The 24860-nt window shown below is 49.2% G+C and overlaps 1 protein-coding gene across 1 annotated transcript; it reads left to right on the plus strand.

The window, feature by feature from the left end:
- The first annotated feature begins 44 nt into the window (after positions 1–44).
- dot1l (DOT1-like histone H3K79 methyltransferase) lies at positions 45–24768 on the plus strand. Its single transcript, XM_062556467.1, has 28 exons — positions 45–359; positions 8347–8390; positions 8668–8742; positions 8938–9001; positions 9671–9899; positions 10023–10117; positions 10266–10328; positions 10449–10504; positions 10760–10839; positions 11495–11563; positions 11749–11855; positions 11973–12014; positions 12377–12466; positions 12918–13197; positions 14421–14534; positions 14876–14967; positions 15194–15295; positions 17285–17422; positions 17788–17913; positions 18683–19113; positions 19387–19486; positions 19930–20076; positions 20538–20622; positions 21115–21626; positions 21776–21981; positions 22142–22209; positions 22339–23052; positions 24098–24768. The coding sequence occupies exons 1-28, from the start codon at positions 279–281 to the stop codon at positions 24766–24768; spliced, it is 4881 nt and encodes a 1626-aa protein (XP_062412451.1). The 5' UTR covers positions 45–278.
- The last annotated feature ends 92 nt before the right edge of the window (positions 24769–24860 follow it).

Raw genomic sequence — 24860 nt, forward strand, 5'->3', positions numbered from 1 at the left:
GTCCAAACATACAGGGATTTTTTCACGCCGGTCAAGATGGCGGCGGTGCCGAGGGAAAGCAGCCGCTCGGCATGAACATTTTTTATTGAATATTCAGTAATTCTCTGTGGGAATCGGACTTCGTATATACGTATTCACTTGGGTAACAATTTTGAATCAGTTCCAACCTGATTTTAAATATTTCATTTATAATTCATTCATCATGTTAAAATGGTATTGCTAGTTGTCGGTCATCTAGCCTAGCTAACGTTAGAAATCGCCGGAGAAAGTACTGTAGAATGGGAGAGAAGCTAGAACTGAAGCTAAAATCGCCGGTTGGAGCCGAAGCAGCGGGTTATCCTTGGCCATTACCAGTATATGTAAGTATTCGGTTTGTCGCTCTCTATATTCTCCTAAATCACAAAGAAAGAATCGACACATAATTGGGGTGATCCGGGGTAACTGGTTGACAAGCTAGCTAACGACCTATCCGAGCTAGGTTACTGTTCCATTTCACATCGAGTGAGAGAGAGATGTAGTCATGGTCAACCTAGCTGTGTAGTCCCTACAACGTTCACCATACAACACGATGTCGAGTGTATTTTGTGCTGTACAGTTTAGTCGTGTGAAGTGCACGCTGATTCCATCAGTTTATGCATGAGGGAAACTACTACTGTTTAGTTAACATTGCACGTGTCTGAGTAACGTTAGCTCCCTTGTAGGCAACCGAATCTTTAGCTTGCTGATTGATAACGTTAGTTATGGTGTCTGACCTTTCTCTCTAGCTTTCTAGTGAGGCTATTCACTCTTTCAATCGCTTCTATGTGAATATAATCGTTAACTTACCCTAGCTTACTAATGTGATTCTAATGTCTAGAGGCTGGAGTTTGGGATTTGATCGATACATTTGATTAAAGGAAATGGCAAATGTTGGTAATTACTTAGTGTCAAATGAAACAAAATATAGATCGTATGGGCAAATGCCTAAACTGATTTAAAGACTAATTTGAAAGATACGCTGGCAAAACAGGCTCTTACTGGTTCGTCAATCAAGTTTAGACACCTGACAACATACTTGCGAGTCGCTGGATTGTTGACGATCTAGTTTATCCATAAAAGTCACCCGGACGAGGGTGAGCTAGTTTTATCAGTGGACGTGTATTCACAGTCACTACAAAGCTTAACTACAATAACCGACGCTAACCTGTTATATTGCCTTTTCGTCGGCAGGCAACTATACTTTGAACAAAAGATGCCCATGGTATGAATCCCATGGGTAACATTCGCTAGTTAGCTAGCGGGTCGTAGCTGGAGATGTATTCTGTCATATCTCAATGATTCAATGTTGTTGTCTCCTGGTTTGTGGAACGTCAACATTATACTTGCTGTCTTGTCGAATATCGTCACAGCATGAATGTCATGTTTTGTGTATTTGGTGATTGTAGCACTTTCAACACAATAACGTTAAACGTCTAATCAAACGTTAGCCTACTTGTCTGTCATAGGTTTCTACTTGGCTGGCTAGGTGCCTAGCGTTAACGTTACCCAACGTTAGCAGAAACAAATCTCTTGATACTTAAACTCAGTAGGCTAAGCTAGCAGATTTGGCTAACGTGAAGTGGATCAAGCCAAAGCGACAGAATAACAACCAGTCACAAAGCTAGCATGCTATCCTACTAGATTCTAGTTGTATCACTGTCTGCACAAATAAGGAAACAAACAGTTCTCTTCAAGAAATACAGTAACATCGTGTAATAACATTTGGTAACACATCGACTGCTTTACAATAACAGTCGTTTACATTTTGTGTTTGTGGTTTGAAACGTTAGCTTTGAAGTGGATTGAGGGTATGGCTGATAGCGTTACTTTAGCAATCGAGGAAACTGACAACACGGAACAAAGTACGATTATAACCTTATAGATAATGCAATTATCTTGTGGATTGGCTTCCATTAACTTGAAGCATGTGTGGTGGGGATTTTTATTTTGCTAATGTTAGCTGTCTGGCTACCTAACGTTACCCCATCGCTGCGAGTCAGCAGATGTTTTGTTTTGCTCTGGTAGTCAATACTGGTGATGGCACTCCATTGTCGAGCGGGGAGATTAGATCAAGGAAAGATATGTCAGTCGTAATATTTATCACTGCTTTTGTAAATTAATTGATTTGTCCGAAGTGCATTCTCGACCGAACGCATAAACCAACGACTTGCTTCGTTGTAACTAGTAGGGCTTTCCCAGGCGACCCATTGTTTACATAGCAAGCATAGCACTCCTATGTCCTGTTGTCGGGTCTGAAAGCTGCCGGAGGTATGCCATACGAAGCAGCGATATTTCAAACATATCAGTTAAGATAACACTGTCAGACATTGTGATGTATATTGTTCGCATATAGTAGTAAGTGATATGATTTAGCGACTGTGGTTACCTTGAGCAACCCCGCTGAAACCTAATTATGGCTGGCGGTGTTTGCCGAATAGTCGTACCAGCGAATGTCCCCTCTGTTAAACAAAGCAACACATTCGTGCTTTAGGTGCAAAGAGTGAGGTATGAGATTAGATGCATCATTCCATGCCACAGTGTGGTGTTCCTCATTGGGAACACATGTTTATCCCTTGTCTCAGACCTAATGTGTTTGTAAAGAGCTCTTGCCTGCAGCTAAGGAATGCTAAGTGAGAGGGAGACTGCCGAGTAAAACCACCCCAAACAGGAAAATGGGTGTGCGCTGTGAAGAAGAAATTATAACCATGCTCAAGTCCTGTGGGATGACTGGTAATAGAGTTACAGAATTCTTGAATGAAGAATGGTCTTGTTGAAGTTACTGCAACCCTAATGTGTGAAACTGAAGGGGTTTCTGTGGGCAGGAGCACATTCCATGAATAGTTTTTTCCCCTCCGTGGAAGTAGTTCTTCATTCCAAGATTCAATGTAAGGCATTTGGTAGAGTAGTGTGGTAGCCATATACTGAATGGTTTTTCCTATGGTTTTTGGTTGTTACCTTTATGAAACTGTTCTAAACTGTTTTATTACATGCACTTATGTGCAGGTTCTTTCATGTATCAGTTGTATTTTGTTATACATTCATTTTAAAATGTATAGTGTGTGTGTGGTCTACAACATCATTCTTGGAACGCGCTGAAGCTATAAGTGCAGGAAGTGGTACCCGATTTGAAGGAAAAAGTGGCACACTGTAGGAGTGAATGAAAGGCTGAGGCTTTTTTTTTTTCTTCAATAGGAGCATGTGTGTCTCAGCTGTGGCCTCTGCAGTTGCACACTCATAGCCTCCACAGGCAGTCATACGTTACTGGCATCGAGTCAGTGAAGACAGACGCGAGTTTCACACTGTACGTATAAAAAAGAAAACCGCTTGAGGTTTAATGGAGAAAGTGGAGGTGTGTCTCTACTGCCTGTGGTGTGGTTAGTGTCTGCTGCCTTACGCACTCATGCAGGAAAGCACGCGAGGGTGCTGTGAATGCGACCGTGCTCAAGCAGACGAACCCAGCCCAGCATCATGTCAAGGCTTTGGCCACTGATAAGACCAGTGCTCCAGAAACAGCCACTCCCATGGAAGTACACACAGCGGAGGTTGTCCGATCAGACACAGACAGACTGCGCTTGGGTCCATGGAACTGTTTTGTTTAAATTGCTCAATAGGTAAGCGGTCCAGAGTGACTGCAATCTCATAGCATTGGAAGGGTTTTAATACATATGCTGTAATTGTTCACAACCTTGCATATGGATAAAATGCCTTTCCTATACAGGGAGGCTACACCGAGCATGTAACTCAAGCGTTTAGTTTGCAGTGAATCAGCCACAACAATTAATTTCCACTATAGTCAATAGAATTGACCTCATCAGATGTTACAATGGCACATACATCCAAAACAATGAGGCCAGTCCTCTAAAGCTATTATTACGCTATGCACACTGAACTCTAAGTAGTGCACCAGGTGTAGCCTCCCTGTTAGAGTGGAGTGCATACATGGAGTGTATCTATAAAGTTTTGTTTCTCCGTGTCTCTCCTACACTGCATAAGAGCTTTAAGACCAGTCTGTGAGGTAGCCATGCAAATTCACTGATTCCCAGCCCACACTTTATCTTCAATCAATCCGCAGACCTCAGTCATCTGCAACTGCTTCCACATGATGGACTCCTCTCCCCCAGTGCCTTCTTTTGGAACCCTTTGTGACCCAGTCTGACCCTACTGTTCTCTTTTTTTTTTTAACCTACCTTGCAGTTCGTGCCTGTATTGCAACTGTTTTCGGTCTCCTGCACAGAAATGAAAAACATCATTACCTCTGCCACCGCCACCACCCACATCCCAGCAGATGTGAACTTTCCCCTTACTTAACCAGATAAGACCGAAGTCTGTGAAGCGAATGCATTGACGTGTCGAGACAGACTGTGGCCCGCACACGCACTGATAAGCACAAAGCAGAGAGTCTTCAGTCTACCGAGCTCTGTCTCACACGGGAGGATGGTCACGCGAGCCAGGAATGCGTCAGGGCCGAGTGCCGTCGTCATCTGGCAAGGCGTGGTGAGGGGAGGGGAGGACAGCAGTTTGGTGGAGGGAACGTAGTGGACAGGAATTTCTTGCCCTTTTTGTTTTTCGGATGAAAGAGCGCTGCTGACGTAATGGTTAGTCACGTATTCTGTGGGCTGCATAGTAGCAAGGTGTAGTCTCCTACACACAGACACACGCCTTCGACTGTGACTCATGTGCCCAGTGGTGAGGAGGTGTGTGTGTGTGTGTCAAATCCGGAATACGCCACTCACGACTTTACTCATTTAAATAAGGCAGAGAGAGGTGAAGGGAAGGAGACCAAAAGAGAAAGCGGGTCAGATTTGGTTGTCATGGTTTCTTACTCACTTTCTATTTCTTTCTCTCGTTCGCCCTCCCCCTCCTTTGGGTGTTTCTTTTCTCAGCCAGAGTTTATTTTTAGCTGCTGCACTAGTGTTGCTGTGCGGCGTGAGTGTGTCAGCCTGCGTGCGTGTGTTTCTCTGAGCGTGTGTGTGCGTGTGTGGGTGAATGTGTAGGAGCAGGAACACCTCCCACTCACACTGACGACACAGTTTGCGCGTGTGTGTGTGTGCTGCTCACATACCCTGCACTCTGTGTCTGCAATGGCCTCCATTTTGAGATGTGGGTGCCGTGATCTCAACCCTGCCCTTTTCACGACCCACATGAGCTGCAGCCTCGGTGACATGAGCAGACTTGAGACCTTGGAGTCGGTACTCGCTCTACTGAGCATTAGCCGTTTGAAACCGAGCCGCTCTTAATCTGTGTCTGTGTTTCCTGGCAAGGCTGCCAAAGCGTGTGCAAATGCAACGGTTTGATTTCAAATAGGATGTGTGTGTGTGTGTGTGTCTGTTTGCAACTGTGTGTTTGTGTGTGTATGGTGTTCCCGCGGCAATGTTGCGCGGGAACCCAGTGACACTCCCCAGAGGAGGAGTCTTGCTGTGGCAGAGCACCGCTGTTCAGCTGAGGACAGGCTCTGAGGCTGGAGCGGGCAGGAAGGGGCCGGAGGAGGCTGGCTGGAGCCAGCGGTGGTGGTGTGGGGCTCGTGCAGGAGCTGAGCACAGCCAGAGGGAGAGGGAGGAGGAGGAGGAGGAGGAGGAGGGGGGCTGGACTTGGCTGGAGCTGGAAGAAAGGGGTTGGATTTGGACTGAGGCACGCAGGAGGGGTCCTAGCCTGGCTGCTCAACAGCAGCAGCAGCGGCACCAGAAAGTAGGTCATTGGGTCAGGCAGAGCGGGAAGAGAATCCTGCGGAGCAGCTCGAGAGTGAACTCGATGCACTGCCTTCTCTCACTCGCTCCATATTCAGCTTTAGAGGTCCACCCATTCCAGTGTACCCTCCTCTTCCTTTCTCTCCTCTTCCTCCATCTCCTCACCCTCCTCTTCTTCACTGCTTCTCCTCATTTCCAACCCCCCCCCCCCCCTTCCTACTCTCTCATTTTACAGTTTCCTTTACCACAAGCACAAACAGGCTCACTGACTCCAGTGTTTTCCCACAGGTCTAAAACTTACTTATGTTGACATGGCAATCCTGCTTTACAAATATTGCACTCCAATGAGAGAGGGGGAAGTAGGGAGAGAAAGAGAAAAAAAACAAAGAACGTGTGTCGGAGGAAAGTAAAGCCAGTGTGACCAAAGCATTCTGCTCAGCCTAGCGTGATGTTAGCACAGCAGGTGTACCAGAGCATATGGGCCATGTCACTCAACTGCCCTGCAGGCCTTTGCTTTGATGGATTGGGATTTTGTCATGCCTGAGGTGTTAAAGGGATAGTTCGGGTTTTAAGACACGAAGTTATATGGGTTCCCCGTCAGCAACGTTGTGCATCAGCACTGACTTACCCCCCGACAGCGTCCTGTGAGCCGAGATCCAGCCGGTTTTTGATCGTTTTTGATGCCGGACTATTTTCTTCAGCAAGTTTCTGGGGTCACGAAAGTAAAGTGTTTTTCTTCTCAAAACCATATGCGTTCAACAGAGTGATATATTTGCACCACAAAAACGTTGTCCAGCTGTCAGTAGCGCGCAGTGATAGGAATCGCGAAAAATAAGTAAGTGATAACGAGGTTTGAATTTTTCCTGGACAACGTTTTTGTGGTGCAAATATATCACTCTTTTGAACGCATATGGTTTTGAGAAGAAAAACACTTTACTTTCGTGACCCCAGAAACTTGCCGGACTACTTTCTTTAGCATCAAAAAACGGCTGGATCTCGGCTCACAGGACGCTGTCGGGGGGTAAGTCAGTGCTGATGCACAACGTTGCTGACAGGGAACCCATATAACTTCGTGTCTTAAAACCCGAACTATCCCTTTAAGGTGAGGTGAGGACTGGGAGTCGACCCGTCCACACCTGTTTTAAGGACTCCAAGGTCCAAACTTTAGTGACGCTATTCCCACGCTCCATTTCTCATCAACCACCATGATCTGTTTGGCATCAACAAGCAACATGAGCAATGTGTGACATGCAAAGTAAGAGGAAAAATTTAATGCCACACTTTGTTTTCTCTCATCTGTTTGTTAATTGGTCCTTTTCTCGCTGCCAAATGTTGGGACCTGGAGGAAGGCGGCAATGCATTTCACTTGCAGCGTGCATATGTATACTCATTAGTATGACTGCATGCTAGGCCTATTCATTTCAAATTTGAATGGCGATGTGGGAGAATTTGATCCATCAATGGCAATAGCATTGACATCTAGCATTGTTTTTGATCCGGTAGCCTTCACACCAAATAGGAACCACAGTTTGTAATAATGAGAAGAAGAAGAAGAAGAAGAAGAATATGCTTTATTACAGAGAGTGCACTTTCATAGAGAGTGTGCACTTCAAAGTGCTTTACATTTGGATCATTTAACTCCACACTTGAGTTGGTGTACCCCTCACTTGTCAGTTCAACTCAGACACAGTACCTTGGTCACCAGGGTTCACACACCGAGCTAGGAAATCATTGACATATTATTGACTGCTCGTTCAGTTTGTTTTTGTTCACGTTCACGGGAATTAACCCCAGTCTGCACCAAATATACCAGAGTATTAAGAACCCTAGTGGTTGATGTTCTCATCTTTCATCAATTGCATTTGTTCATTTTACCTTTCAACAGTGTCAACAGACATTTTCCTAAATGTGTGTGTCACGTTTTGTCTCTTGTCTACTCTTGGGAGTCACATTTTTCTACCCAGCTGCAACATCGGGCGATTTCATTCACGCTGCTAAGGCAGTCTGGAAACTACCGCCCTAATTTTGGCCTGAGATAGGGGACCAATCACAGAACAGGGAGGAAAGCAAGACGATGATGAGCTATGCACAGACGCATTTGATAGACCCCCAATGAACGGATCTGCGCTTTTTTTTTTTCCAAATACAAGAAAATGAACGGTTGGTTGCCAGACCACGTCTCATTTGAGAAGTGGTAGGCGCTAGCCAGCTAACGTCGGGCAGCTCCAGTTAAGCAAGTGGTATGCTCCACTGTGCACTTTACTGCACATCAGATAAGTGTGTCATTGCCATGCGGCCCCATATGTTGGGAGGCACAGGAACACCCCTGCATGCCATGTTGATGACGCGATTCTTCTAATCACATGCCATGTGCAGGATACACAGACGCAGCCCTTAGAACTGCTGGGCCACAACCGCCTTCAGCAAACCTCTGTAAAACACCGTGCAGAGATTTTCTCATGTCCTTGATGGAGGTGTGGGTGTGGGTGTGTGGGGAGAGAGAGAGATGACTTGCTTTGATGCTGCTCTGTTTTGCTAGTCTGTGTGGCCTGGCAGGTTCCGAGGGGTAGGAAATGAGTTGATGTTGACGTCTAACTGTCAGGAGAGTCGTTTGTAACCTTCCCCTCCTCCTCTCTTTCTTCAGGACAAACACCATGATGCTGCGCACGAGATCATCGAGACCATCAGGTGAGTGACAGCCTCCTTACTCTCATGGGCCCCTTCTCAACGTCTCCTTCATCCTCGATCCTCCGGCTCGTTCCCACTGATCCCTAAAGAAAACTGGATAGACATTCCCATTGTTGCCGCCTCATCATTCTTTATAAATCAGTGGGAACGAGCCTGAGGACCGAGGAAGGAAGGAAGGATAGATAAAAAGACCAATGAGAAGAGCCTATTGTCATCTGATCTGTCCTTGGAGGTCCATCATGTCTGATGGCTGTCTCTCTCTCCTGTCCATCTGCAGGTGGGTGTGTGAGGAGATCCCTGATCTTAAGCTCGCCATGGAAAACTATGTTCTCATTGACTACGACACCAAAAGGTGAGTTTTTGGGATAATTCATCAGAGGTGTTTGTTCCTAGATAGAAGATTTAAAGATAGCCCACACATAACAATGCCATCTTTGAAGACCTGTACACCAACTGTCCCTGTAGTTGGTGACTTGAGTGTGGAGTGTTTTTGTGGATCGTTTTCTGTTTCTGTTCTTTCCTGATCAATTGTTTTTGCTTCCTGCAGCTTTGAGAGCATGCAGAGATTGTGCGACAAGTACAACCGGGCCATCGACAGCATCCACCAGCTGGTGAGCCCACACACACACACACACTCACACCCATGCTCACACTTATTCCTACTGGGGAGCAGGAACCTGACACCTAGGCTCTTGCTGTCAAAACACCAGGCCACTGGTAGCAGCCTCCTGTGCAGTGTTAGTTTGTCTGCTCCACTCTCTCCCTGGCAGTGGCCTGTTGGAGTCGCCTTCCCTGCAGTGCAGGATGGAGCCGCTGCCAGCAGAGCAGAGAGTTCTCACACAGAAATGTGAAGATCCCTTACCGTCTGCCTATTTCAGGACTGTCCACACACACACACACACACACACACAAACACACACACAAACACACACACACACTCACTCACACCCTCTCTCTTAAAGCTCCTGCACAACCCTCATCGCCTGTAAAACTTGTCAACGGCCAACAGGCATCTGCAGTTTTGCCTTTTAAGAGCTGCCGAGGGCCTTAGAAAAAAAATTGTGAATCCCCCATGAGCCATCTTGCATTTTCCATGTCAGAATAAATAGTCCGTCCGTCCCTCCACCCAGAAGAGGGTGAGCTTGTCACAGGCCCACTGGGGGATTTCCCATCTGCACCACCCGTGTACTCCGATTTCTTCCTGTTTCTTCCTGCATTTCTGACTTTGTGATTATTTGTAACTGATGATCGTGTGTGTGTGTGTGTGTGTCTCCTCACAGTGGAAAGGCACCACGCAGCCCATGAAGCTGAACAAGCGGCCGTCGAACGGGCTGCTGCGGCACATCCTGCAGCAGGTGTACAACCACTCCATCACCGACCCCGAGAAGCTCAACAACTACGAGCCCTTCTCGCCCGAGGTGTATGGCGAGACCTCGTTCGACCTGGTGGCGCAGATCATCGACGAGGTGGAGTTGATGGAGGACGACACCTTTGTGGACCTTGGCAGTGGTCAGTTCAAATGGTCTTCCAAGCTGCCAAAGAGCCATTTCCCTGTGATATATAAAGCTATAATTCCCGGTGAACTGTACACACAGTGTTTGAATAGCCCTGTTCTATGCTCCGTCGTTGCAGGTGTGGGCCAGGTAGTGCTACAGGTTGCCGCGGCGACCAACTGTAAACACTACTTTGGAGTGGAGAAAGCAGAGACCCCTGCCACTTACGCAGAGGTACATTGACCTGAATTTACACAGTATACTGACCTCCCGTCACACCCGCGCGCTTCAGTGAAGTGCACTTCAAAGTGTTTTCATACTGTGGAACGCGGTCGTGAATGACTTCACTCTTGACTTCAATGACTTCACTGTGTTTGTGCAGGCAATGGACAGGGAGTTTAGGAAGTGGATGAAGTGGTATGGGAAGAAGCACGGAGAGTACACGGTGAGCGACCACCTCTGCACGTGCATTTCTGAGCCACTAATCAGAGGGACTTCCTCCCGTAATCATCCATGCGTGCGTGCAGCCTCTGTGTACTCATTGTTTTCTGTGTTTACTCTCCAGCTAGAAAGGGGGGACTTCCTCTCAGAAGAGTGGAGAGACAGGATAGCCAACACAAGGTAGGAAGTCCTCGTCTTCCTCTTCCTCTTATGTCACCTCGAGCGTAATGGCAGTGTGTCTTCACCAGTAAAAGTGCTAGAGGAGATTTTGTCCAAGATAAGCTAGCGCAGCAAACATACAGCTTTCAGATCGATCGAGAATTTCCCATCTGAGGGTGTTTAATTCAGTGATTGATTTGTGTTGTTCATGGTGTCACTGTGGAAGTGTGAGATCTGATTTTCTCTCTCTCTCTCTCTCCCTTCTCACCTCCTCAGTGTTATTTTTGTGAATAACTTTGCCTTCGGTCCGGAGGTGGACCACCAGCTGAAGGAGCGCTTTGCGAACATGAAGGAAGGTGGGTGGCACTGGAGCTGGGGGAAAAGGCTCCTCCTCGCAGCCTGTCTGTCTCGTGTGCTCCGGCCAAATTCACTTACCGCCAGCACTTTTATTACCACCCTTTCGCCTCATGTGACTGCAATCATATCCGTTTCCAAAGGAGTGAGAAGTGCAGGGTGGAGCTCTGCTGTATGCTGAAGATTATGGGCCGTTCACACTAACGAGGACCGCAAAAAAAGAGTCGCCCTAGACAATGACGATGACATATATAATATATAACAATTTGAATAACGTCGTCCACACAAGGATAACCCCATGCAAAATGGTGGTGTTAGGTATCACTTTCAGAGCCATTCGAGAATTGAATCAGAATCCATCAAATCTTAGACATCACATTCACTAACGTGATTAGAGACTTTCCTCATTGTTTGTATTGTTGTCCGTGTGTGCTAATATCGTTAGTCATCATAGTTATCTTCATAGTTATCGTTCCTGGTGTGAATGGCTCTTTATACTTTGTGCCCTTTGATGGGTTTGGTCTGTCCATCAGTGATAATCACCTTCAGTATCTTAGCGACATGTGCCGTGCTGGTCCTGATTTAGGGGGCTGTGAGGCTGCCTGTGCTGTGTACTTGCTGTCTAACAGTCATGCACTTTGTTTGTCGTTTGTACAGGTGGAAAAATTGTATCCTCAAAACCCTTTGCACCTCTCAACTTTAGAATCAACAGCCGAAACTTGAGTGGTGAGTGGAGAGGGGGGGGTGCTGTGGTCAATGTTGTGTTGCCATTGGGTTAGGAGCTAGAGTTTAATGACTATTGTTTTTTTCTCTCCCTCCCTCTCCCTCTCTCTCTGTCTTTCTGTCTGTCTGTCTCTCTCTCTCTCTCTCGTGTGTGTGTGTGTGTGTGTGTGTGTGTGTGTGTGTGTCAGACATTGGCACAATAATGCGAGTGGTGGAGCTTTCCCCCCTTAGGGGCTCGGTGTCCTGGACTGGGAAGCCGGTTTCCTACTATCTCCACACGATAGACCGCACCATAGTGAGTCTCTGTGGCCCTCTCACTCATGCATCCTAATCCTGTGTGTCCATGCAGCGCTAATAGCTCTGCTCTGTCTTATCACACTCTAATCATGGCGCTGTGTCTTGTCTTTTGCAGCTTGAAAACTATTTTTCTAGTCTCAAAAATCCTAAACTCAGGGTGAGTCTATCGTTCTTCTTCGTCTACCTCTTGTAGTATTGATGATGATGATGATGATGATGTCTTTTTAGCATGCACGTCTCACGTGTTATCTCTGGCTGGAATGTTTAGTTGGTCCCTTTTGTGGCAGGTCAGGATGTAGTTAAGAGTGGTCTTGATCCTTAGAAGTAGATACAGGCCTGAAGTGAGGATATGGCCTGAGCAGTGTTGGCACAAGCGTAGGAGATCTGTGGGTAGATCAAGTGTGTGGGTAGATCTTCGGAGACCGTCGGACATGGGTGTGTGTGTGTGTGGGTGTGTGTGTGTGTGTGTGTGTGTGTGGTTGGTTGAGTATGTTTGCTTATGTGCTGCCTGTGTTTCAGGAAGAGCAGGAGGCAGCCAGGCGGCGCCAACAGAAGGACAAGGACAGCAAGAGCAACACCACCACCCCCACCAAGGCCCGGGAGCAGAAGGTACAGAGTGCAGCCAACACACACCGGCACCATGCACATGTACACACACACACACACACACACACACACACACATAGGTGTGTACTTCTGCATTCAATCCACACCACAGCTTCACAGCTGATGTGCACATTTTCAGTTTTGGTTTTCATTCCTCTTCTAAAGTTCTGCATCAACCTCAAACGTCCTCAGCGGGTTACTCTGTGGAGGCGTAAATAACGGTTCTGTGTGATTGTCTGTGTGATTGTCTGTGTGATTGTCTGTGTGATTGTCTGTGTGATTGTCTGTGTGATTGTGTGTAATTGTGTGTGATTGTGCATGTTTGTGTCTGTCCGTCCAACTGTTCTGTGTGTGTGTGTGTGTGTGTGTACATTGACTTTTTTTTTTGGTCCCTTGACCACGTGTCTGAATGTTTTGTCTGCGTCTCCGTGTGTGTGTGTGTGTGTCCGTGCAGCAGCAGCAGCAGCAGCAGGACTCGTGCGGGGAGGACGAGCGGCCGGGGCTGCTCAACACCACCAAGCCCTCGCCCAAGCAGCGCCGCTCGCGCCTCATCGCCAAGGGCCGCAAGCTGGGCAACAAGAAGCGCGGCCGGCCCAAGAAGGCCCCCGGCGCGGCCGGAGCCACCGTGGGCGCCGTGCCCGGCGTCACCACCACCACCCAGCGCAAGAACAGGAAGGGCCAGAGCGCCCTGGACCTGCTGCACGCCAAAACGCTGTCCGCCGCGCCATCTCAGGGTGAGCTGGGCACCGCAGCTGGGCAGTTGCTCATGCCAGTGTTCCGCGATAGAACACAACCCTTTCTACCCAGATATAGCTATCGGCTAGTTCTCTGTACACGGATTGCCTCTAACCCTAAGCGAAGACTTTTTCAGTAGTTTAAGTTTTCCTTTATGGCCTGTACAGACTACACAACTTTTTTGTCTTTCACGATTATCTTTTACGATTGTCAGATTAGGCGATCAGAGAACCACAAAATCTTTCCGCGTCTTGGTCGCAAGAGTAGCCACATTACAAGATCATCTATCGTAGCCTTCTCGTCGTGTGTCGTTACAGTGTCAGTGTCAACACGGGAGTAGTAGGAGATTCCCCAAAATTCTGACATGCTAGACTTTTGGTCGTAACGTCGCAGAATGCCGCAGACAATAAATCGCAGGTCGTTGAACATGTCACATTACAAGACGCTTCCTCCTTCGAATGTCGTTCCCGACTTTCCCGATAATCGGACACGACAATGGAAATTTGTCGGCCACGACACAATCGTGGCAAAATCGGGCTGAAATTGTGTAGTCTGCACAGGACATTAATGTAGAACCAGGTCCATGGATCCATGTACGGGATGTCAGTATGTTGTCTTGGATGGACACTTTTAATCCCAGTAGAATCGGAATAATGGCTCAAACGGGCAATTTCATTACAACTGTCGGAATGAAAGGGGTGATGTATTCCGTTCTTATTCCAATTGAACAGCCATGTATTCGGTCAATCGGGTTGCCTGTTGTATCTTCTCAGAAAAGCAAAGCAGCAACAGCTATTCAAATCAAAGATTCAATAACGCTTACAACCACCACTTGATCGGAATACAACATACTTTATGTAAACAGATGACGCATCGTTTTCATTCGGAATGTTTAATCAGAATGACCAAAAAATGTCCACGTAAACCCACCTATGGTCAGTGCAGATTACTCCTAGAAGTCGTTATTCCTCACCCTCATACATCTTTACATTGGAGCATAGGCTGTTGTCCCTGTTATCCTGGTACCAGCTGGGACCCTTATTTAGAGCCTACCCTTATTTATAGCCTGTGACTGTCATACAGTAGGTCACCATCCTGTATATCTGCAGTATGTTGCCCTGGACAGTTGGTGTGTCAACCTGATTTGATGTAATGGAGGTATATTTAGGTCTGTGATGCAGATGGACTCATTGCTCCCTCTTGTCTCTGGTTGGCTTTGCAGATGCATTCCGGTCATCTCAGAGCCCCTTCTACCAGCTACCTCCCAAAGTGCAGCACTACGCCTCCAGCCAGCTTCTGCAGGGGCCCACCCCACCGGCCCTCCAGCAGCTGCTGGGTACGCTGACCCCTCCTCACCACCTCTTCTCCTCTTCTCTTCTCTCCTCTCCTCTTCTCTCCTCTCCTTTTCTCTTCTCTCTTCTTCTCTTCTCTCCTCTCCTCTCCTCTTCTCTCCTGTCCTCTTCTCTTCTATCCTCTTCTTCTTTTCTCTCTGTCACCCTTACCTCTTCCGATGACTACCCTTTTCTCTGGAGCATGGTCACATGCACCTCCTAACCTGACTCCACCATACACAGTTACATGTACCTCACTCTCTTCTGGGAGGTCTAGTGTGTGGTGTGTGGTTATCTTTTATTGTCACATGGTGGCTTATATTGCACTCTTACTGTTCTTGCACAGATAACTTCAAGGTTCAGTACCTGCAGTTTATGGCCTACATGAAGACTCCTCAGTATCGTACCAACCTGCAGCAGCTTCTGGAGGAGGAGAAGGTAAACGCGCACACACACACACACACACACACACACACACACACACACACACACAAAAGAGTGCAGTCATGTTCGGTGGCTCTAACTGAGCATGGACCGCTGCAGGTGCCCTGAGGCTTCACTTCACAGACATACACACATGCGCACACACACACACACTCACACGCTCTTTCTCATACCGTTTCTTTGGCCTTCACTCACCTTCTCTTCCTCTCTGTCTCTCTAGGTAAGGCACAATGAGCTGTCTGGTCAGGCGGCGCAGTTGCTGAATGTGTGTCAGACTCATAAAGATAAGATCAAAGGGCTCTTCCATTCAAAACTGGATGAGGTGAGTATTACATCACACGTCTATTGCTTTGCACGTAATGACTCAGGGGTGTGATTCTTCCGTTTTTAAACGGAATTCCGTTTTTTCAGGCCTGAAAATGAGACCCACGCAATTCGTATAGATCCGCTGAGTTTTTTTTTAGGGGGGGGGGGGGGGGGGGTTCAGAGGTTTATTTCTGTAGCCTAAACACAGACCATTGCTTTATAATAGGCCGCTGACAGTGACGACGGTTTTGGTGCTTCTTTCATTCATATCACTCTGCAAGCCTTGTCCGTTCTCTCACTAGTGGAATTCATTGAAAGTGAAAGCAGACGGGTTGATGAATGTTTGATGCAAGTTCGATGTGTGAGTGTGTGGTAAACTATTTGTTAATTAGCAGAAGCCATGAAACGGTAAAGGTCAAATTATTTGTTTAGGTATTATTATTAAGTTAAGTAGTATTTATTAAGTTTTTGCTTCGCGTTCGCGTCCAGTTTGACGTGTCTGGATTTTCCGATAATGACGACAATCTCCTGGTGCTGATAGCCTATTGACTTTTAATTTCTGCGTGTGTAAACTAGTCTAGACTACTGTACTTGAAGTTAGCTGTGACAGACTAGCCTACTGGTTTTCATCGTTTTCACCACAAAGCCCGTCTACCTTAGCTTAGGTCTACTAAATTGTTTAGTTAACACCTTGTCATTCCGTGTTTGTCCATCCGTTCACCTCCGTGCGCCCCATGTCTTTCAAAACATATTTCGGGATAGGCATCTCACTATGAGAAAACGTATTATGAGTGCTAAGAGATTGACACTTTGGCATTCTTGGTAAACATCAGTCTTGACTCTTGCACGTAATATTGAGCTGATTTTTTTTTGTGGAAATGGCTTATTGTAGCAATGTGCTGATACATGGAAAAAAGTTGCCTATTTAAAGGCACAGTCTGAATTTTAATCCTAGCTCTCCATTGAGTGTGTGCACTTGAACAACTGTGTAGCCTATACCAGTAGGGCCTGCCATTTATTTTAGGAGGAGAGGAGGACATGTTACCTTGGAAGGAGAGGGAGTGGTGCAATTTGATTTTCTTTCCAACTTAAATATCAATAACCTTCAAGCAACCTCTTCAATCAGCATCAATAGGCCTATATCGTACAGAACGACTGTAAGGGGGCAGGCTAAATGTTATCATAGGCCTATAGCCTACTAAATAATGTAGTCAACATTATAACTTTATGTTGGTTTAAGTTGATACAAAACATGAACTGAGAAAATCCATAATTCTACATCATTGTTGGCAAAATGATCATGATAGCCTATATTTCAGCCATATCTGCTTTAGTCTTAAGTAGGCCCTTGGCTACTTTGCTATAAATGAGTTTTCTTTAGGCCTTATAGACCATTTTGTAATATGTTATAATGTTTGAAATATATGTATCTCAGTCTATCAATAGTTCTCATAAAAGTCATCAGATGTCATCATTTAAGGGGTTATTTTTCAAAATGTTCTCCCGGGGGTGCATGCCCCCGGACCCCCCTTGTAAATTACATTGAAGTGCACAGTAGCGATACTATAGTACCTTAGCTATACACTAGAGCAGCAGTTCACAAACTTTAGCCCCCAAGGACCACTGACTTGGCTCGCGTACCCCACTGTCGACACATTAAAAAGGGAGGGGGGGGGGGGGGGGGGGGGGGGGGGGGGGGGGGGGGGTATATAGGGGTCGGATATATTTTCCTTTTTTTTTGTCCTTTGCCAATCACACCCCTGATGACTGTTCCACATATTACCATAATTGTGTGTGTGTGAGCGTTGCATATTAAACATGTCATTAATTTAATTAATTTGAATGTAATTAAAATCAATCATTAATGTTAGTTCATTTTAAGCCAATTTGTTATTGGTCATGTTGTCATCATACAACTTGGAGTTAGAACTAAGCTTCAGTCATGATTGAATGTCCACCCCTGCTGAGCGCTGACTGAGACGCTTCTCTCGGCCTCCTGTTCCAGCTGGGCGTGAAGGCTCTGACGCTGGATGACCTGCTGCAGGCCCAGAAGGAGATCTCTGCCCACAACCACCAGCTCAAGGAGCAGACCCGGCAGCTGGAGCGAGACATGTCCAAGCTGAGGGACCAGAGCCTGCTACTGGTGAGGACACACACACACACACACACACAGACAGAGACCCAGTGTCATTTTGGCCTGCGTCACCTCTTTCCAGGTTGAAAAGACCATGTCGCCTGAAGGTGTATTTCAGGCGTCACAGCGCTCCTTTCCTGGTGAAGTCCTGGGAAACTTTTTTTTTTTGAGCACGTGCCAACAACAGCATTTTGTCTTCCTACTGTAAATATTTAATTAGCCTTTTAAGTATGACGGAAAAACAACTTAAGCTTTTTTTGATCCATTCGTCAGCGTGGTCTTTGTTAACTTCAGTGTTCTTGGACAGTATGTCATCAGGTCCATTGATCATATTGCGTGTGTGTGTGTGTGTGTGTGTGTGTGTGTGTGTGTAGCTGAAGGCGCGCTGTGAGGAGCTGAAGCTGGACTGGGGATCTCTGTGCATGGAGAGCCTGCTGAAGGAGAAGCAGAACCTCCGGCGCCAGATCTCTGAGAAACAGCGCCACTGTCTGGAGCTGCAGGTACCTGCACTTGTACACTTGTACACTTTGCTTTGGCCCCTGGAGGAGCGTTTCGTCAGTGACTTCCAAGTTATGGCCATTTTTAACAGCTTTGAGAAGGTCAAGTGCGAGTTGGATAAATGCAGCTTGTGTCATATCAGTGGTCATTTCCTCCTCGTTGCTTGTTTTAGGGGAAGTGTCTGTAGCTGTAAGCCATGTGTCCTAACAAGGTCCTAAGTGTTGCAGACCTCAACTGCATGGCGGTGATACTCTTGAGTTTGAGTCACAGAGGCAAATTTTTCAGGTTGTAAAGCTCTCAGGGTCATCATTGAAGTTTTATGGTTCAGTCCTAACTTAGAAGTCTGTTATAGGTTTATGACCAATTTTGATCACCTTCAGCAAAAAACGGGACACTGTTTTTGTGACCACAAATCTTTTACGTTCCAATACACACGTTGAGACCGGAATAAACCATTTAAAGAAGAGACTGTAGCTACACCATGCTGTAAGGGGAAATTTTTGTTGTGCTGCGTAATGGAGCCAAGATGATAATCAGAGACGTTCTTGTACTTAGTCGTAGTAGTTTGTGAGCTGTAGATCTGAAGTCTGCAGCTCATGGCTGCTGTGGTTTATGTGACGTAGGTTAGAGGAAGGTGAGAAACCCATAGAGATGGCACTTCTAACTGTCACCAGTGACCACCACCACCATCAGTGGAACAGTGGCCACATGGTGTGTAGTGCTATGACACTGTGTGCTTACTAACGGCGCCCCCTGGTGTGTGACCCACAGATCAGCATCGTGGAGCTGGAGAAGAGCCAGCGGCAGCAGGAGCTGCTTCAGCTCAAGTCCTACGGCTCGTGCGACGGCTCGCCCTACCGCAAGAGCCTGCCCGGCCTGGACCAGAGGTCCTCCCTGGACCCCCACGACGGCCACAAGCTGGGCCTGGGCTCGGCCGTCGCCGCCCTCAACGGCATGAGCCCGGAGCTGTCCATGAACGGCACGGCCTCGCCGTGTTTCGAGCGCGGCGCCAAGAACGAGCTGCTGGCGCGCTACCTGCCCATCTCGCCCGACCACGAGCTGGTGCCCCCCACGCCTGACGGCCGCATGAGGCACCAGGGCCAGCCGCTGCCCGACTACACGCGCTTCTCCCCGGCTAAGATCGCCCTGCGCCGCCACCTGAACCAGGACTCCGGCCCCCTGCGTGGTTTCACCACACACAGGTAAGATGGCTGCTCTCGCCCTGCTCTGCTCTGTCTAGGATGCTGATGCATCGGTTAACTCATAAGACAGTATTGCATCCCCACTGCTAAATTCTATAAGATAAGGAAAGATCAAATAGGGTGGGAAGCATTTAACAATCGGTCTTAATTGTTGCATTCTAAGACAAACAATGAGTATGATCTTTTGTGGCTTTGTTTTGTTTGAGTTTTATGTTTTGGTTTTCTGTGTTTTTTTGTGTGTGATTCTCACCATTTCGTGTGTGTGTGTTCAAGGGGAGATCTGGGTGCGGTGTCATCTCCTCCATTAGGAATGAAACAGGGCAGCCCCTCCTCCTACCTAGGGGATCCTCAGCAGACCAGGGGCTCAGAGAGGGTATGTATAAGTGTGTGTGAGAGTAATGCATTTATTATCCATGTGTTTGGCTTTAAGGCCACTGTGTATTGGTTAAGTTGGCTTTCAAATCTGTTGTTGGGTTGCTACCGATCAATACCAAGGTTCAGTGCCATGGGAGCTCATCCACTGATAAAACAGCACTTGTACTTTGAGTCAGGGCTTAAAGTTCTCAGGCACTGGGCTGAAAGTCAGGCATGGGCGAGCCCAGTTGACAGTTGAAAATAGATTGCGTATAACAGATTTAAAAAAAATTGCCACAAAAGTGGCCCTTGTACAGTAAGCCCTGTTTGAATCTAAATGTCTGCTCAGTTCATTAAAGTACTGGGATCAAATGTAGTGTGCCTTGGTGGTGTATTTTGCGGATTGTGATGTTGAAGGTGTTGATGCTGATGTGAAGTGATTTTTAACCTTTGTGTGATCAGATGGGGAAGGAGAGGAGTCCAGCCGGGGGCGGAGACACAATCACCTCTCTGCCAATCAGCATCCCCCTCAGCACGGTGCACCCGAACAAGCTGCCCGTCAGCATCCCCCTGGCCAGCGTGGTGCTGCCCAGCCGAGCAGAGAGACTGGTGAGGACCGCCGGGACATCTCGTGCCCAAACACACCTGTTATCACCCAAGATAAAGCTGTGCTGTAGCAAAAGAGAACTTGATTTAAATTAGCAATTTATTATGTGAACGAGTTGCTATTTGTGACTTGTGAATTGTCAAACAGATTTGTAGAGTAGACGTGACTTTATGGAGTTACGAATAAGCAGAGGCGGACATCCCGTGTACAGAAAGTAAAAGTCCTTCCAACTGTTTGATCCAACCATTTAGGTAACCAGCTCATCCTAATTAGCAGTCAGGTAGATAATTAGTGATATCACCTGTGTTAAGAATATATGGCAGGACTTTTACTTTCTGGAACCAGGATGTCTGCCTCTGCAAATAAGCAATTTGAGGTGGTCGACTGCAGGGAGCCTGACTTACTGTTTCGAGCTGACCCCAGATCTGATGCGCTGCTGTTTGGCTTCTGTTCTGTTTGACAGAGGAGCACACCCAGTCCAGTGTCCCAGGGAAGAGACCCCTCCGCTGGACAGACCAATGGCAAGCAGCCTCTCACTCCTACCTCAGGTGGGCCCCTCCCCTTAGAGGAGAACTTTGGACATTTTATAACACGGAGCTCAGTTGATCATGTTCATGGAATACCGCTGGTCGGGAAAAAAAAGTGAAAAAAGTGAACTGTGCCCTTGTGCCTCTTAACAGACTCTGTCATTACAAGTGGTATGTGACATGAACATGGTCCTTATGTAACACCGCTGTGCTTGTTCAACGCAATAATTGTGTTTGTAGCCTGAGCGGTCACATAGCCTACCTTTTTCCCTCCTTTCCTTCCTGTAGCCTAAAGTCCCTACCAAAGTCTAGCTCATGCCTTTTCCCATTTCCATGGACACCAAACGTGAAGTTTATTTGTAAAATAACAACGCGGTCATTTCTTCTCTCCCCCACTTACTTCCTGTCACACTTCACTGTCCCAAGGCAAAAGCCCAAAAGACCATATTGAAAAAGAAACGGATCTTAATGTGTCAAAGATCTTAATGTGTCGTTGATTGTGTGTGTCCTCAGGGTATTCGTCCAGCTCAGGGATGGTGAACGGCGGGCCACACTCAGCGCTGTTCTCTGACCAGGACCAGTCGGCGCACGCCAACCCCCTGCTGGCCCTGCAAGGCCGCGGCTCCCCCAGCGCCACGGGAGGGGTGCTGCAGTACGCCGACGGCCCCCCCAGAATCCTCCCCGAGGACGGCTGCGGCGGCGTGGGCGAGTCGGAGGGCGAGGGCCCGGACAGCGAGGCGCCGCGCCGCATCTTCTTCTCCTCCTCCTCGTCCTCTTCGTCGTCCTCCTCCTCCTCCTCACGCCTGCACCAAGGCTCGGCCAAGGCCGGCCAGCATCACCAGAACAACAACCACCACCACCACCACCACCACTCGCCCGGCGCGCAGGAGGGCCGCAAGCGAGGCCGGCGGAAACGCGGCTCCACCGGGGCACCATCTGCATCCACGTCCCCCAAGAGGAGGTCCTTCCCTGGGCTCGGCTCCACCGGACACCCCTCTGGTTCCCCACTCAACATCAATTCAATGGTGAGATCTACAGTACAAGCTAGAGAAATATCTCATGTTTCTAATACACTTGTTGACTTAGCTGACACTGTATTGCATTGTATTGGGTGATTTATCACATGCATGAAGTTCTCACCCGTAGAGCATGTCTGGCCATCTCCTTCCCTCAGGTGAACAACATCAACCAGCCACTGGAGATCTCGGCCATCTCGTCCCCGGAGCAGTCAGGCCGCAGCCCCTGCGGCGGAGACCTGGACCAGCCCCCTGTGCTGAAGAGGGAGCGCCCTCTGGAGCTCAACGGCTCCAGCCGCTACCCCTCCACCCCCAGCTCAGAGGACGAGGACTCCGGCTACCCCGCCGACAGCTCCAGCTCCAGGTAGACACCCAGTTCCCCCCTCAAACTCCTCCCAGGGAATAGCATCGCTGGGGAACATGTGCTAGGTCCTCACGGCCCAGAGGTGTGAAGGCCAGACATACAGAAGGTTATTTCAGTCTTTATTGACGTGCCTGTCTGTTCTGTATCATATCTGCTGTAGGATTGAAAGGAAGATTGCCACCATTTCCTTGGAAAGTAGAGATGGGAGAGGAGGGGAGGGTGAGAGAGGTGAGCAGCCAATGAGTGCAGGGTACTCGCTCTGCTTGCTGTGTCTTTCAGAAGGTCATACCAGGTCAGCTGTGTCCAGCAGCAAACTCACGCTTGTACTGTGTGTCTCTGTCCACCTTTGTCTCTCAGGCTCTCTGGGCCGTAAATCAGGGGGCAGCTGCGACGTCTCCTCTTCCTCTTCCACTTGCTCCTCCTCCTCGTCCTCCTCATCGACCAGCAAGTGGAAGTCCACCTTCTCCCCCATCTCCGACCCCAAGCCCACGGCCTCGGACCTCCGGCAGGGCGGCTCGCCGTTCCGAGCGGGGGCATCCGACGCGGAGGCCAAGGCGAGCGCCGGCCAGCAGCAGCAGCAGCAGCGGCCCGACCCCGGCGCGTCCACGGGGGGCAGCCCCGGCCTGGGCGTCCCCTCCAACCTCTTCCTCAGCCAGGACCCCGCGAGCGGCCGGCCTGGGGGCCCCGCGGCGTGCGGCCTGCCCAAGGCCAAGCCTCGCGAATGGGAGCGCAGCGTCGGGGTCAGCAGCAGCAGCAGCAGCAGCAGCAGCAGCAGCAGCCTGGTCAGCCAGAACCTCTTCATCTCCGCCGCCACCGGCGGAGTGGGCAGCATCCTGGCGGGCAAGATGGGCGCGTCCGGAGTCGGCGCGGCGTCCGGAGGAGGAGGAGTCGGTGTGGGCGTGGTCGGCCCCGGGGCCCAGTACGGCGCCCAGTTCCCCCTGGGCGGCGCCTCGGTGCTGCAGTCGCTGTTCGGCAGCCAGGCGGCCATGCCCCCGGTCAGCGTGGCCCCGCGCCTGGTCAACGGCCACAGCAGCTTCCCCAGCGCCGGCCTGACGGGAGGAGCGGCCGGAGGTGAGACGCGAGCGGCCGGGGTCAAAGGTTACTGTTAGGGAAGGGGGGGGTCCGTTTTAGGGACACGGCAAGTAGGGCTTTTGGTGGGATTTGGGGAGATATTTCGGGGAGGTTACTAGAGGTCAAGAGGTCATAGAGTGGACCGAGGGGTGGAGGGTGCTCCATCTGCGGGAGCTGGGGCAGGAGGTGGAGGTAAGTGGCCGAGCTGCCCATAGCTGTGCTTCGCTGTGTTGCTGTGCTGTCCTGCTCTGTGCTGTGCTGTGCTGTGTTGTGCTGTGTTGCTTCTATACGAGACCACACTTGAGACTAAAACAGCATCCCCTCGGCTTAAGGTAACAGCCCATGCTGAGTGGGATGCACGAATGCCCCCATGCCAAGTGTGATTGACAGAGATGTGGGCACATTTTGATTCTCTCAGTCAAACATTCAAGTGATTAAACGGCACTCCCATGTCCTGAGTGCTTTTGTGTTGTCATGGTTGTTATAAAAACAGAGACATTTAACAGGTGGCCTGATCCTCTTTGAGCATTTTTAGCCTTTGAACACGAACCGGCGAGTAAATAACAGATGGCAGAAGCTGTGTGCGTGGAGGATCTTGGCTCACTTGTGAAATGCCTCTCTTGCTTTCTATGTCATGCTTGTATATGTGCTTGTGGACTTGCTTGCTGCTATGCACAACTTGGCTCAGCCCCCTCCCGTTCTCCCCCTCTCTCTGTCTCTCTTTCTGTCCACTCACACTCTCTCTTTCTCTCTCTTTTTCTCTCTGTCTCTTTCTCTCTCTCTTCCTCTCCCTGTACCTGTGTGTGTCTGTCTGTCTGTGTCTCATTGTCCCTGTCTCGCTGTCACTCATTCTCTGGCTTTCGTTCTGTCACTGTTGCTGTCTCTGTCTCCCTCTCTGTCTTTCTCTCTCTCTCTCTCTCTCTCTCTCTCTCTCTCTCTCTCTCTCTCTCTCTCTCCCATTCTGTCTGTCTTTCCCCTCCGCTCTCTCTCTCTGGCTCTCTGGCTCTCTCCCTCTCCCTCCCCCCTGTCTGCTGTGTATTCACAGGTATCTTTCACCACACGCTGCCAGCTTCAAGCTCCGCTGCTCCGTTTGGCTCCGTAGGCCTGGGCTCCCTGCTGAGCCTGTCCTCCTCCTCCTCCTCCACCTCCTCCTCCTCCTCCTCCATCTCCTCCTCCCAGCCCCGGCAGCAGCAGCAGCAGCAGGACTCCTCCCAGGCCAAAGGAGGAGGCGGCTCCGGCCCAGGCCTGGCCCTCCTCGCGCTGGCCCCCACCTCGGTCTCGGCCCCACAGCCACTACCCAGCCGGACGCAGTCGGTGCTCCAGACGCCCCAGGCCCTGGCGCTCTCCCTGCCCCCACCTCCCCCCCTGCTCAACGTCTCCTCCTCAACCGCCGCCACAGCACTGCTGCTACAGCAGCATCACCACCACCACCACAGGATGCATGCGTCCTCTGCTCCCTGTGTCTCTCTCTCCTCCTCCTCCTCCTCCTCCTCTTCCTCTTCCTCTGCGTTAGTGTCTGCCGCCGCCGCTGCTGCTGCTGCCAATGCTTCTGCCGCTCTGTCCTCCTCTGTCATGTCCTCTTCCTCTTCCTCACGCTCCACCTTCACCATGCACTACCCCCCGCACCTGGCCCCCCTGCCTCCAGCGTCGGGCTCGGGCAGCTCCTGGAGGACCGTGGGGCTGCAGGCTCAGGCCTCGGCCAGCCGGCCCAGATAGCAGCCGGCGGGGTGGGGGGTGGGCGAATGTGTAGGAAAGGAGGGAGGGAGAGGGAGGGAACTGAAAGGAAAAGAGGAGGGGCAGTGAGGGAG

The sequence above is a fragment of the Sardina pilchardus genome, chromosome 15 (genome assembly GCF_963854185.1).
Source record: "Sardina pilchardus chromosome 15, fSarPil1.1, whole genome shotgun sequence".
NCBI lineage: Eukaryota > Metazoa > Chordata > Actinopteri > Clupeiformes > Clupeidae > Sardina > Sardina pilchardus.